General features: G+C 35.1%; 1 protein-coding gene and 1 long non-coding RNA gene across 2 annotated transcripts in view; both read left to right on the plus strand.

Annotated features, from left to right (window-relative positions):
- LOC140157137 (uncharacterized) overlaps window positions 1–9,172 on the plus strand; it is a 40,756-nt gene extending 31,584 nt beyond the window's left edge. Inside the window, exons 23-32 of the mRNA XM_072180220.1 lie at window positions 444–644; window positions 1,991–2,101; window positions 4,511–4,693; window positions 4,903–5,040; window positions 5,588–5,878; window positions 6,223–6,402; window positions 7,383–7,499; window positions 7,922–8,092; window positions 8,314–8,459; window positions 8,868–9,172. Of these exons, the coding sequence (XP_072036321.1) occupies window positions 444–644; window positions 1,991–2,101; window positions 4,511–4,693; window positions 4,903–5,040; window positions 5,588–5,878; window positions 6,223–6,402; window positions 7,383–7,499; window positions 7,922–8,092; window positions 8,314–8,459; window positions 8,868–9,053 (1,724 nt within the window). The 3' untranslated portion in view covers window positions 9,054–9,172. The remainder of the gene's footprint in view (window positions 1–443; window positions 645–1,990; window positions 2,102–4,510; window positions 4,694–4,902; window positions 5,041–5,587; window positions 5,879–6,222; window positions 6,403–7,382; window positions 7,500–7,921; window positions 8,093–8,313; window positions 8,460–8,867) is intronic.
- Window positions 9,173–9,174: 2 nt separating this feature from the next.
- LOC140157139 (uncharacterized) lies at window positions 9,175–10,753 on the plus strand. Its single transcript, XR_011859638.1, has 3 exons — window positions 9,175–9,726; window positions 9,955–10,105; window positions 10,690–10,753. It is a non-coding gene; the product is annotated as an uncharacterized lncRNA (long non-coding RNA).
- The last annotated feature ends 3,790 nt before the right edge of the window (window positions 10,754–14,543 follow it).

Below are 14,543 nucleotides of genomic sequence, written 5' to 3' on the forward strand. Positions count from 1 at the left end.
TCACTCGGATAAAAGTATCAAAGTGCAGTGTTTGTGTGTTTTGGGTAGGATAATAAGTTCTGGCCGAGATTTTTCGAAAAGTAGTAAACTATAACCATTGTAGGTCAAATAACTTTTGTTCTTTCCATTTTTGCTGAGCGTTTACAACTATAATCAGAAATTATTTTAAGTATATACCTAATATAATTAGCTTTGAGATGTATGCCCATGTGTCAAACATTACCTGGGTGGCGCCCTCTGTTTTTGGACAAACTTGTTCGATACGATAAACTCTTAACTCTTACCCTAACCTGTAATCTTACTTAATCTTAATCCGAATCCTAACCCTAATCCTAATCATACTGATCATACTGCCCTAACCCTATAGTAATCCAGTCTCTATTGGTAATTGCATGCCAAACATGGAATCAGACCGAGTACTCACTAAAACCATATATTCACAGGAGCAACAGTAATCCATCATGATAGCGAGTATCGCCGATTAGCAATCAGTGAAATAGACGTAGCACCTGACGAAGCGTCATTCCGTCGGCCTGTAACCTACAAGGCACCTATGACACATATAATAGCTTTACTACAATCGTCATTATACTGCCAGCAATTCATCAGATGGGATTGTCATAATGCTCCTATATGGAATAACGGTGAGTCAGTTTATGTCAGTAACCTATTGCCGGAGTGTCTTTGATACACGCACATGTTGTAGCGGGGTGCAGGTAAGTCGGTCGAATTTAATATGAAGAGTCCTTTAAAAATCCTATGTAGAGTCTAATCGGGCTCGATTTAAAACCCTATGAAGAGTCTCATCAGGCTCGATTTAAAACGCTATGAAGAGTCAAATCGGGTTCGATTTAACACTACACCACATTTCGCCATACTACATTTTACTAGAAACGCTTGCTGTTAGAATAAGAACATTTTTAATGATAATTTATTGCACATTCTAGGGAAGCGTGTTTACTGTTTTGAAATAACCGAGTGAGAGGGTTTTCAAGAAAATATTTTTCCTGTCAAAACTGAAGCATCCTCTGTATAAAAGAAAATATGAATATTAACTGCACATCATATATAACGATTCGTGATACCCAATTGTGGCACATTTGATGCCGTTTATGAGGCAGAGAATTTTATTTCAATTTTATATACACCAAAATATTTTTTTAATTGAGCGAGAATAGCGACAGAAAAAACCTTGAAAATTCCATGTAAAAATGACATTAGACCCTACCAATGATTACTGTTTCGTTTTTATGGTAATATAATCTTTTATTTCCTAAAATAAAAGTAGGGATCTAATGTGGATTTATTGTATAAATGATGAAAACATCGACGTGTATACAAGAAGCTACAAGAAAAATGGTAGGCCACGCCACACCGACATACGGCGAGCACGTGCGAGTCAAAATCGATATAATGTATGAAAAACCTATTGTGCGTAGGTTCATTTATTATATATAGAACACGCAGATATCAATAATTGAGCGCTATTAATACACATTAATGTTTTTAAACAAATAAAATTCCAAAATATGGTACGTTTTCTGTCTTTGCTTGTCACGTGGTATGTTGAAGTAACGAAGTTGCGATTATATGTTTAAATTTTCATCATGATGCAATCAAGCCCTTACGGCCGAGCGGTCTAAGGCGCTGGTGTTATGTCAATACTGTATAGTACTGCTCAGCGTGGGTTCGAACCCCGCCGGCGCCTCTGACAAAATGAATTTCATTTTTTTTTTTTTTTTTTCATATTATGATAGGGAAATGTGGCTGGGAGAATGTATGTATGGCGAAGAGTGGTGTGATTCAACACCCAATGAATATTTTAATCGGGCGTGATGTTGATACGTCATGTCATTTATTCATTCTTTCATGCGTATATTAATTCATATATCCATTCTTTCATTCATTTATTTATTTATTTATTTATTTATTTATTTATTTATTTATTTATTTATTTATTTATTTATTTATTTATTTATTTACTCTATAGGTGGTACTGGATCGCAGCTTACGCATTGGATGTCTCGAGATGGCGAACAAATGTTGAATTGGGGTGGTGTTAATACTGGAGTAGAAGGCTGTTTATGTGCTACTACTGATTGTAAGAATTATATTCATTGTGGCAATCTGCACTTTAAAATGTTGTATGCTTGTAAAATCTAAACTTAACGTTAGCCCCTTACCCCAAACTTAAATGTGTGCAACGAATAATATTATTCAAACTCCAATCCTAAATTCGAAAAAAATTCCAAGGCATAATTCCTATACATATATGCTAAGCCAATTACTTTTACCATGATAACCGGCAGAAACATGGCAAGTCTTTATAATGAAAGACAGAGATATAAAAGACTAAATCGCGTTTGGTGTTATCAAACTCGAGCACGGTTTGTTTACAAGTGTCGTCATGATATGAGTTGCTGAACGCGGCGTTAAAACCGGGCGCCTTATTGTTAATTTTGCACCTTCAAACATACAAACCATCTCAAAAGTTAGGTCTTTATAGTAGGAAACTTTCTCTCCTGAAAGCACCATGTCAACAAAGCCTAGAAAAGTTGCTTTTTGCCTTGTAAAGGTACGTAATTTTCGCAATTTTCTGCTATTCCTTTTCTCCGATCGGCACCAGATAAATTGACCTTCCTTTTACGCGCTATTAACCAATCAAGGATCGCAGGGAATTTGATTGACAGATGACGTCAGACGCGATTTAGTCTTTTTAACTCCGTGTTTATTATAGTGAGCTCAAGTACGGTATCCAGCACCAAAATATCAGAGAAGTTGCGATGTTCCATACATCCTGCACGGACCATGCGTTTATACGTCCGTTAATAGCTATAGTCTCAGTTCCAAGCTTGATTAAGCTCCTTCGTCACGAAGGAACACAAGCCGGCTGCGACCGAGACCAAGTGGTTATAGGAGGGCGACATACAGGAAATTTAGTGGTCTACAGGTCTTATGTCTACTTCAAAACAGTATGCTTTTAATTATGACTACAAACCAGGGTTAATAATAATAATAAAGAGAGGTTTAATATAGCGCCCAAAGCAAATAGCCTCTGGGCGCTTTACAAAACATAAAACCAAGGGAACAAAAATTTTAAAAACAAAATATAGCCTAACTTAAACATTACACATACACAATATTGCAAGAAAAGACCGGGTATATTGCACAAGATTGGAAGCACACAGCAACTCTTAGGTGGGGTTAACATGCCGCTTAAAATTATTTCTATTTTAGTGCTTCCCGAATATTATGGTTGCCAACAAACAAATATTTCGGAGCACTACATGCATATATTATCATGACTTCATTCTCAAAATAATACTTTCGTAGGGGAAATTAGTCGCGTTGCATGAACCGTAGTGACACCGTATAAAACTGTAAATTTCAACCTCCAAAGTGCGTTATCCGTCCGTTTGCATCAAAGATGCAAATCGCAATCTCTTTTTATACGCTCGATCTCACACTTACTTCAATGGATAATATGTACGTATGAACCGCACGTATGAATGAAGTCAAATTATCACACCTAACTGTTGATGTTAATATAATGATTTCTTACAAAGAAAAAGGATAAATTGATAGTTCGACTTTCCTTTGTATGTTCAATATCCTTGATTGTCTTTAATATATTGTGAAATGGACACATTTGTGCATTTTCTATGTTGTCCACACGTTCATTTCGTACGTGCACAGTTTTAAACACGGGCGTAAGATCACGACGTTTGCAAATCGCAACTTCTCTATTATCTATGCATTAGCGCGCTCATTACTTTGATTATTATAATGTGCAGAGGTGTATACATTAAGGGGGTACTACACCCCTCAATAAATTTGTGCCTATTTTTGCATTTTTCTCAAAAACTAATAACACGTAACATAAGTTATGTATATTACAGGGGCAAAGACTCCAATTACTACACTGGAATTTCAGTGACTCAAGACAAGCGGTACTTTATTTATGATAAGAAAAGAGGTACAGCTAGAATGTACCTCATTTCCTATCATATATATTGAACCGCTTGTCTTGAATCACTGAAATTTCAGTGTAGTAATTGATTCCCCAATAATATACATAACTTTTGTTACCAACGTGTTATTATTTTTTGAGAAAAATGCAAAAATAGTCACAAATTACCACAGGGTGTAGTACCCTTAACACCAACAGCCCGACAGCCAATTACTGGTAACTATGTTGACGGGCTGGTACAAATGAAACATACCAGCCCGACTGACTGGTAATAATTTAACATATTCAATAATAACATTCATTATATCGGTCAGGTAATTTATATCTCCTGACGCTGGTAGCCCGATCTGCAAGTACCCAAAAAGTTACGATGAATTCCTATATTTCTGACTGATAACAAGTTTACCTACTCAATATAGCACTTCAGTATTTCGAGTAGGTATTTATTTTTATTGGGTTGGTAGCTTTAATTGGTTACAATGGCAGCCCGACTGGCTATATTGCTCACAAAGTAGCAGTAATCATCCGTTTTTCTTGCAGCTTGTGATGTAAACCCGAACTATAAATGCAATTGTGATGCAGATGATGATGTATGGAGGTACGATGAAGGGCTGATAATTGACGCCAATAAATTACCAGTCACTGAGCTACGATTTGGAGGGATCAACCATTATTTGGCGATGGGATTTTACACATTAGGACCATTGGAATGTTTCGGGAAAAGTAAGTTATATCTACAGTAAATTATGTCACAGTACCATAAATTCACAGAGACTTACTTCACCCTAGATTAATGTATCTGAAGACACTTCATTAATTTTGTACCTATCTTAAATTCCCAAATTACCCAATACACACAAGTTTTATCTTTTTTCCTTATCAAACTTAGTAAATAATAAATATAACCATCACTTTGCGATTCACTCTGCTAGGTCCCAGCACCCCAGTTTTGCCATCCTGCGCAGATCTTCGAGATGCTGGTCACACGAGAGATGGCTATTACAACATTGACCCTGATGGATTAAATAATGGCGTGGATTCATTTGCTGTCTATTGTAACATGTCCACAGGTTTGTAAACAGACCCTTCATAATATTACTCCACGCCTCGTCACGAAATACCTTTTATCAATTAATGTGCATGATAGGTGTGGTTTTTTTTATCGCAGTTACAATAAATAAACGTAGGTATACTGTTTTATCAATAACTCAACGAATATTTAGTGTTGGACGATAGCTTGCATTCGAGTTATTTTGAGGATTCAAGACTATTCTCCCACTTTACGTGACAAATGTGCCGTTTTTTGGCTTGTGTTGAGCTTATCAGTTCTCCGCTTTAATATCCGCTGAAATTTAGCTGCGGTCGGCCTCTGCTCTTGTACCAGATGTTTTGCCGCTGCGGCAACATGATTTTTGCCACAACGTTGGAATATTTGCTGGCATTTTACATTATAAAAAATAATAAGTAATTCATTTACTCTGGAGAGAAGTCGGCGATCATGTATTTCCCATGTAAACCGAATAATAAACTCCATGCGTAAAAACAATCGCTTGCTTCATCATAAAACTATTTTGCATATTAATCATTTCCTCTTCACTTACGGTATGTCTGTTTCAGGAACATCAATCATAGGTCATAATCGCGACGACAGAGGCCTTATACGTAACTCAGCGTTTGACACACTACTGGTAGAATACGACGTAACATTTGACCAGATAGACGCCCTCGTCTCAATATCATCCCATTGCCATCAGCAATTAACATACGATTGTTACGGCTCGACGATGTGGGATACTACTACTGATCCATACGGCCATGTAGGATTCTGGCAGTCGGAAACAGGGGGAGTTCGGTATAACTTTGGTATCGGGACGGGATTGCAGGGATGTCCATGCTCCTTTGATGGAAGTGAGTCACCCGGAATTAACTTAGAATCAAACGAAACTCAGAAAATGCAGGCCGCCATCATGGGAGCCAACAGGGTCAACGCTTACATGCCAGCACCTTCGGGACTTTGGCCGAGAGACACAGAGGCCAAAAGAAATGTTTGGTCCCATTTCCTTTTTAGAAGACCAACTTGGTGAAAAGTTTTTAATTCACCCTATTCTTTAAATAATGTCTTTTTCATCTTCATGGGCCATAAATCAATGTGATTTTGAATTTAACAGATTTGTCTGTAGCGAAAACGCGTTTTATGTTAATGTTTTAAGTGAATATTTATAATACATATTTTGTTAATCGCCATCTCGTAGGTTGTGCAAACCCGGATGGATATTGTAATTGTGATGCTGATGATTTTACTTGGAGGACTGATGGGGGAATTTTAACTGATAAATCTACTCTGCCGGTTGCAAAAATCAGATTTGGTGATACCAATGAAGATAAAGAGAAGGGTTTCTACACGCTAGGAAAACTCGAATGCAATGATCAAGGTAAAATGTAATCACAAGCACACCCACATACACTAACGTACAAGTCCCACACACGCACACTACACCACCCCCCTCCCACACACACACACACACACCCACCCACACACACACCCACACCCTACCATCCCACCCCTCCCCACACCACACCACGCACAAATCTTCCTACTCGAAGTCCCAGAATCGGGAAAGTTGACATTACAACAATATCATAATAGGGTAAAAGAATTAACCGTATCATCATCAAAGATTCCCCGGGTGGGTGGGTCTGGGATGCACAGTGTCAACACAATGTATTATAAATATTTATTCCATACAGCTCAATACTCCGTTGAAATCAATATTCTATCATTGACACAGATAAAGAAAGTTTACATATGCATTGTGTTATAGGGCTTGCACCTGGAACTTAACTGAATGGGCTAAACGCTTCCCTTTATACCTATAAAGTAGAATTGTAATTCTCAAAATTAAATATATCACAATTTTTACATTGGATTTCAAAATCTTTACTTTTAAAATGCAGTAAAAGATATCCACAGCAAGCTGCAAGGCCCCGCTAGTTAGTGTACTGCTTTTCGAGTGAGTGTACTGGAAACAAAACCCTGGTTTTACCTGAAAACAAATCGATTTTCTTGTAATAGAAACATCATATGGGGTACTAGAGCATGCACAAATCGTAATAATGTGTAGAATATAGAAACTCTGTGTGTATCTCATATGATAGTCATGGTATGCTTAGCCTGAGTCGCTCGACTTATCTCGAACAAAATCGCGATGCGTAGCTGTTGAAAAACGAGAGGAGTCACTGTACTATCACGGCAAATTTTTGACACGAAGATATAGAGATGATGACGATGTGGGATGTTGATATTCTCTTTTAATTCTGTTGAGTTGTCATACTTCGTCAATCGATATTTTCGTAATGTCTGTGATTTTTTTTAAACAATATACTTAATACCCAATACTTATCTATTTTACAGTGTTCCGTTCTTGTGATGAGTTAAAATCGGCAGGTTATGTGACCGATGGTTACTATGAGATATATCCCAATGGGAAATCAATGCCTACAGAAACCGTATTCTGCAATATGTCACAAGGTAATATAATATTATGATATTGTAAATTTGTTCATTCAAATAAATGTAGTTTTTCTTTTATGGAATAATTCATCTTATTATTTTCCTCGAGGCACTGACGCATGCGCATGCGTATAATTATATTATTTTAACAATCTCTCTAATATATTTAGCAAATAGCAATAATACTTTTCTAGGTCAGACAGGGAATAGTTTATGAATATGAGTAAGAATTAAAAAACAAATCTTTGTCGATTTACATGTTAAAGTAAATATTAGTGTATCCTAAATATCATCTTAAGGAATCGCTGACATGATGGAACTTCGGCATCGAATGAGTGTGGTTATTTCAATGTTTACGTCAGGTAGTACAGATTTTCTTAACCAACTGATCCCAATATATATGACTTTTTTACTTTGCATTGTTTTACAATATCACGCAGCATGTCCCATGTACCGAACTGGCAAAGCTTTCCATTATCAATACCGGTTTCCTGAAATCCCAGATTCCGTAACATCTATAGAATTTTCGGTGAAAGCGGCATCCGGCGCTTACATTGCTTTGTCTTCTGAACCAAACATGATTGACGCTGGATATCCACTGTATGAAATAGGTAGGGAACAACAGGATTAATTCACATTATGTTTCCTTTATGAATAAATCAAGACTTCTGCATTCATTCGGATAAGAACACACTGTCTAATTTGGGTGCGAAATCTGGGCGGGGCACTCAACTTTGAAAGTGACGGGGATGAGCGTACACCAGTTCAAAATTAGGGGTATTTTGGTGAGAGATTTGACTTTACCTAGTCCATTTTTGTTCAAATTATTCAGGGATAGGTGAAAACAACGTACAGGCTGTCATACGAAGATGTATCAGTAACACGGGATGTACCATGGCCAATAACGCAGCTCCCAATATGCTGAGTCAAGGAGAGCATCGAGACTTCTATATCAATTTTCGAAATGGACACATCCAGGTAGAGCATTTGTACAATCATCAATTCATATGAATCCCGAAAAACGTTTAAAAACTTTTTTCGGGATTTATTACAGTAGACTTATAGTATTCTGACAGCATCAAATTAAATATTTAAATGCAACTAATTTGTTCATTATACGCAACATAGCAGTGCTCGATATAATCAGGCAGCCGAAACGCTACCTTACAGACCCGTGAAATGCGAGTCTGAAGTCTAACATAGTGTCAGAAGTGTGGCCCAGAGTAAAGGTAACATGTTACTATTTGAGAATATTTTAAGCCCCATGATCCAAATTTTGGCTTATTCCGAGCACTACAACATATAGCTCAACAATACCCTGCCTGATGCAAGACATTTTGACGATACGGTAATAACCGTGTCTTGACTTTTCCTAACGATGTTCAGGTTGGTAGAGTAGGAGCCGCACCATTTGCCGAAGCAATTGACGATACACCATTACTGGTCAAGTATGTTGCTTTCTCTACTGCTGATAACATTGAAGGGGAATGGCTATTCCCCCAGCTTTGTAATGGGTTCTGTAAGTATGGTGGTATCAGGTATAACCAACTGAAGGGTATTATGACATACTGACTTAATATATTTGTACAGGGTGTATCAAAATGATGGTACCCATTAATTTTGATGTTTATTGAAAATCCTGCCTCTTCCAAATACAACATTGGAAACTCTTGACATTTTCAGAATGTAGGCTATAGTTTATGAGTAGTTTTACAATTAATCTACAAATTATTTGGATCTAATGTTGAATTTTGGTGTGCTAGGCTTATCCATTATCAATGGAAACTGATGGGTACCAATCATTTTAGTACAGCTTGTATCATGTGTATTTTGAGCCGACTGTGTTGTATTCTCTATTACTGTCTTTCTTAAGTGTTAATGATGAGGGATAAATATAGATAAAGTACAGGTAAGTACTATTTTATCATGAAAAAACTCGTGTCGATGACAACCGATTATAAAAATATCAGGTATGTATGATTTTGTTTCTTTTCATTTTTATAATTTGAGATTATGAGGCTAAAGTGACCGTGAAGCGAGTTTTCTTGTGTTTCAGATACTATAGCTCAGCAACCAATATTATTTAACAATCAAATTCCTGAAAGGGCGTTGGACTATACCAGTCAACTATGTGTTCCTTACAGCCATGACATCAACGAGCTGAGAAGGTAGTGATATTTTGCACAACGCTTATTTCAAATCAGACTGAGATGCGTATCATTGGCCGAGTTAACAGTATAACAGGGTATGTTCAGGAGGAAATGGTAGAAATACCCATTCTCCGTCAAATCCACTAACTTTTGAAAGTTCTTCTTGATTATTTTACCTTGGAAAGATAAATATTAATATTATTGTTAATTAATATAAATATCCGTGCATGGTTGATTATAACTTGTAAATGCTTATAGCACCCCAGTCGTCCTCATTATTAGGTATGTATAAAGCATAATTTTAACAAATCATTTTTTCACAGCTAGATGTGTCCGTTTTCATACAAATTCAGTCTTGAAAGCAACAGAAGAAATGGCAACGCGACCAAACATGTCTCCATTCATGTATGTAGCCTCATGGTGGATTTGAGCTTTTACTTGGTGCTCATGCAGGGCCGTAGCCACACCAGTCAAGTAAGGCAGTTTCCTCGTAATTTTTTGAGTACGCCGTACTAAAAAGGGAAAGTAAGAGTAACAAAACAGGGTAATGCCTTCTTCTCTCGTTGTGGTTTTTTTTTTCAAATCCTGTATACGGCCCAGAACGCAGATATGGCAAACTATTGTTATATATGAGTATGGTGAGATGCATACCGCGGAAGGTATAGGCATGTTGCCTATGGGGGTCGACAATAAGTAAGGGGTGTGTTAGCGAACTCCAAAATAGCGCAGATAGCGCGAGCGTAAACAAAAGAGAGTTCGTTGGTAAGCGCTGACAAATTGTACGCTCAGATGAGCGATGTTGCCGGGTCCGAACGCTGTACCAGCGTCAGCAGATTTAAAGTACGCTTAGAGAGCACAGGCATGGAATATTGCAATCTAGGTTTTGGTAATCTATGGTGAGGTGATACTATGAATATATGGACGACATTCAAAATTTATTTTCGGCAATAGATACAATTTAGTGCCATTTTACCTTTCCCAAAACTAATTGTAATCTCTCTATCATAAGTTCCACACATTCAAATACATACAAATGTTTGCAATTGTGTTCATTTCAGCTCTAACTTAATCGAAAAGCTTTCTTGGAGCAGAAGAGGACTCATGGATCCGCTTCATTCTGGCCACAGATGCATGTAATAACATTGTAAATTAGATGAATGTTTAAAACACAGTAATAACGTTGTATATCAGATGAATGTTCAAAACACAGTAATAACATATTGTAAATCATATGAATGTTCAAAACACAGTAATAACATTGTATATCAGATGAATGTTCAAAACACAGTAATCATATCAATTTTCAAAACACAGTAATAGCATTGTAAATCAGATGAATGTTATATTATTCAGCAACCGGTAATAATTCATTAGTTCATGAAGTATGTTTCAATTGTCCAAATGTTCAGCTCTAACTTAATCGAAAAGCTTTCTTAGAGCAGAAGAGGACTCATGGATCCGCTTCATTCTGGCCACAGATGCATGTAATAACATTGTAAATTAGATGAATGTTTAAAACACAGTAATAACGTTGTATATCAGATGAATGTTCAAACACAGTAATAACATTGTAAATCATATGAATGTTCAAAACACAGTAATAACATTGTAAATCATATGAATGTTCAAAACACAGTAATAACATTGTATATCAGATGAATGTTCAAAACACAGTAATAACATTGTATATCAGATGAATGTTCAAAACACAGTAATAACATTGTAAATCAGATGAATGTTCAAAACACAGTAATAACATTGTAAATTAGATGAATGTTCAAAACACAGTAATAACATTGTATATCAGATGAATGTTCAAAACACAGTAATAACATTGTATATCAGATGAATGTTCAAAACAGCAGTAATAACATTGTAGATCGTATGAATGTTAAAAACACAGTAATAACATTGTATATTATATGAATGTTAAAAGCACAGTAATAACATTGTATATCAGATGAATGTTCAAAACACAGTAATAATATTGTAAATTATATGAATGTTCAAAACAGTAATAACATTGTAAATCATATGGATGTTCAAAACACAGTAATAACATTGCAAATCAGATGAATGTTCAAAACACAGTAATAACATTGTAAATCATATGAATGTTCAAAACACAGTAATAACATTGTAAATCAGATGAATGTTATATTATTCAGCAACCGGTAATAATTGATTAGTTCATGAAGTATGTTTAAATTGTCCAAATTTTGTTATTGACCTAGTAGCTATATCGCTTGGCCGCCTTTGGGACCGGATATGTATTTTCAGAGTATTTTTTCCTGATTCGGACAGGTTTTTGTATCTGTTTTTCGCCTATCCCAAGGTCAATCGAGTTTGTTTCTGCAATATTTTAATATGCATTGATTTCATAATTATCTATTGATACTTTGTATTCTGGATTATTTTAATTCCTCAATTTTTAGTTTCATATTTTGTCTATTCAGTCGTTAAATATATATTTTTTTTGAATTCAATATTTATTCCCAGACTACAGAGTACATATAATATTGGTATCGATAGGGTATTGTACTATTTTAGTACAGATAACAGGGATATTAAATGATTTCGCCAATATGGGCGTATTATAATAGCGTATTTATAAATTAATACAATAATAGGATATTAGTGACTAATTATAATAAATATGATAACATACAATGTACGAAATGCAAAGTTGCGTGTGACCGCACACATCTATGAGTAAAACATGAGTAAAACATGAGCATAACAAAATGAAAATTGAATTGTTGTGATATGATTTACAGACTTGACATTTAATATGGAATACTTTTTCGCAATATTCCAAGACTGGTCTTTTAGAGGTCTTCATAAACGGCACGGGCTAAATATTAATTGGGGTGTGTCGGGAGATGGTGTATAATAATTGTTTGACAGAAAATGTGCTTTCCATTTGTTTACATTATGGCGTTCATAATGTAGTGAATTAGCCTAAAATGGCGGATTTAAGGCGACTGAATTTGATTTTTGTGGGGTTAAAATTTCTGAATTTGAGCAACAAATATTTTGATATTATCAAATTCATTCAGGTTTGGGGCGATTTTACTAAACCTAAATACAAATAAGTGTTCGTCAGAACTGAAATGCACATGTGATCTACCAGTTTTGAAAGTGGGAGGAGCTTTAAAAAATATGGCTCTTAAAAGTGGTATGCACTCAGAAAGTTTGAATGGTCCCCTGTGGCCAAATGTTATAAACTAACTGTACACAAAGAAACAGTGTGAGTTCAGTGTGAGCTCAAAAATAGTAAAAGATTGTCATAAAAATATAACATGTAGAAATTGCAAGGGATTTGTTCACAAAAAATGTACTAATCTAAAACCGAATGAAATTCGGCGCCTGAAATGTAATGAATGGTCATGTAATAAATGTATTGGTAGAAGAAAATACTAGTATTGATGATGATAATAACACAGATATATCTCAACTCAATAATGAAACACATATTGCAAATATAGACCTGAAGAAATATGATGATATGGTTTTTAATCCATTGCGATTTGGAAGTAGTTCTAGAGACAAAGATGATGTTGCTAATGTTAGTTGTAATCATGAATGTAATTATACCACACCTAGTCAATGTTCATTTCTTAAGGAGGGCAAATTAAATTTTATGAACATTAATATTAGAAGCATGTCTAAAAATTTCGATAAAATGAATGAATGTATTAAATCTGTTAACCATGATTTCACCATTATAGGCATTTCTGAAACACATTTGAAAGATAAACCACATGACTTCTACAAAATCCCTGGATATAATTTTGAATATACTAATAGAATCGGAAAAGAGAAAGGTGGCGCAGGTATGTACATTTCCGACAAACTTACTTATAAGCTACGTAAAGATTTAAGTAAGGCAACATCAAATTATGAGTCATGTTTCATTGAAATAGAAAATGTAAAAAGTCGCAATATTATTGTTGGTGTGGTGTACAGAGCTCATACAGCGATAAACAAATTTATATTAGATATAGACCCTGTCTTTCAAAAAATAAACACTGAAAAAAGGTTAGCCTACGTTATGGGTGACTTCAATATAGATCTCCTGAAAGTGGAAAATGAAAAACCTATTCATGATTACTTAGATCTCATTTACTCTTATTCCTTAATGCCAACTATTTACAAACCGACCAAAATAACAGAAACATCTGCTACATTAATCGATAACATATTAACGAATAATGAAAATATTGTACAATCTGCTATTTTAGTTACTGATATAAGTGACCATTTCCCTACTATCTTGTCTACAAATCTAGATGTATCAGATATTCCTTGTAAAAAGGCAACATACAAAAGAGTACACAATAACTACAATATTAATAAGTTAAAGAACAAATTGGCTAATGTTAAATGGCAAGAATGTCTTGATAATGTTAATGCAGATGATGATTATAACAAGTTTATTGAAATATTTAACAACATATATGATAAATGTGTGCCATTGAAGAAATGTTCAAGTAAAAGAAAAAAAGAACCAAGATCACCGTGGATAACTAAAGGGCTTTTACGTTGTATAAATATGAAAAATTCTTTATATAAACAGTACTTGCAGAATCCAAATACGGAATGCCTCCAAAAATTTAAAACCTATAGGAATAAACTGCATGGTCGAAAAGAAACTATTTTTTTACCAAATTTGAACGGGCAAAAATAATATGAAACAGACGTGGAAAACAATTAATAGTATTATTGGACGTGGTAAAAATCAGCAAATTAAAAATAAATTTAAGACGGACAATAATGGCATGACCGCTACTATTTCTGATCCCCAAGAAATATGTGATAATTTTAATAAATATTTTGTGAACATAGGTCCGAAACTTGCAGCAAATATTCATAAATCGGGAAAAGACTATTTTGATTATCTAGATAATCC

The sequence above is a fragment of the Amphiura filiformis genome, chromosome 7 (genome assembly GCF_039555335.1).
Source record: "Amphiura filiformis chromosome 7, Afil_fr2py, whole genome shotgun sequence".
NCBI classification, from domain to species: Eukaryota; Metazoa; Echinodermata; class Ophiuroidea; order Amphilepidida; family Amphiuridae; genus Amphiura; species Amphiura filiformis.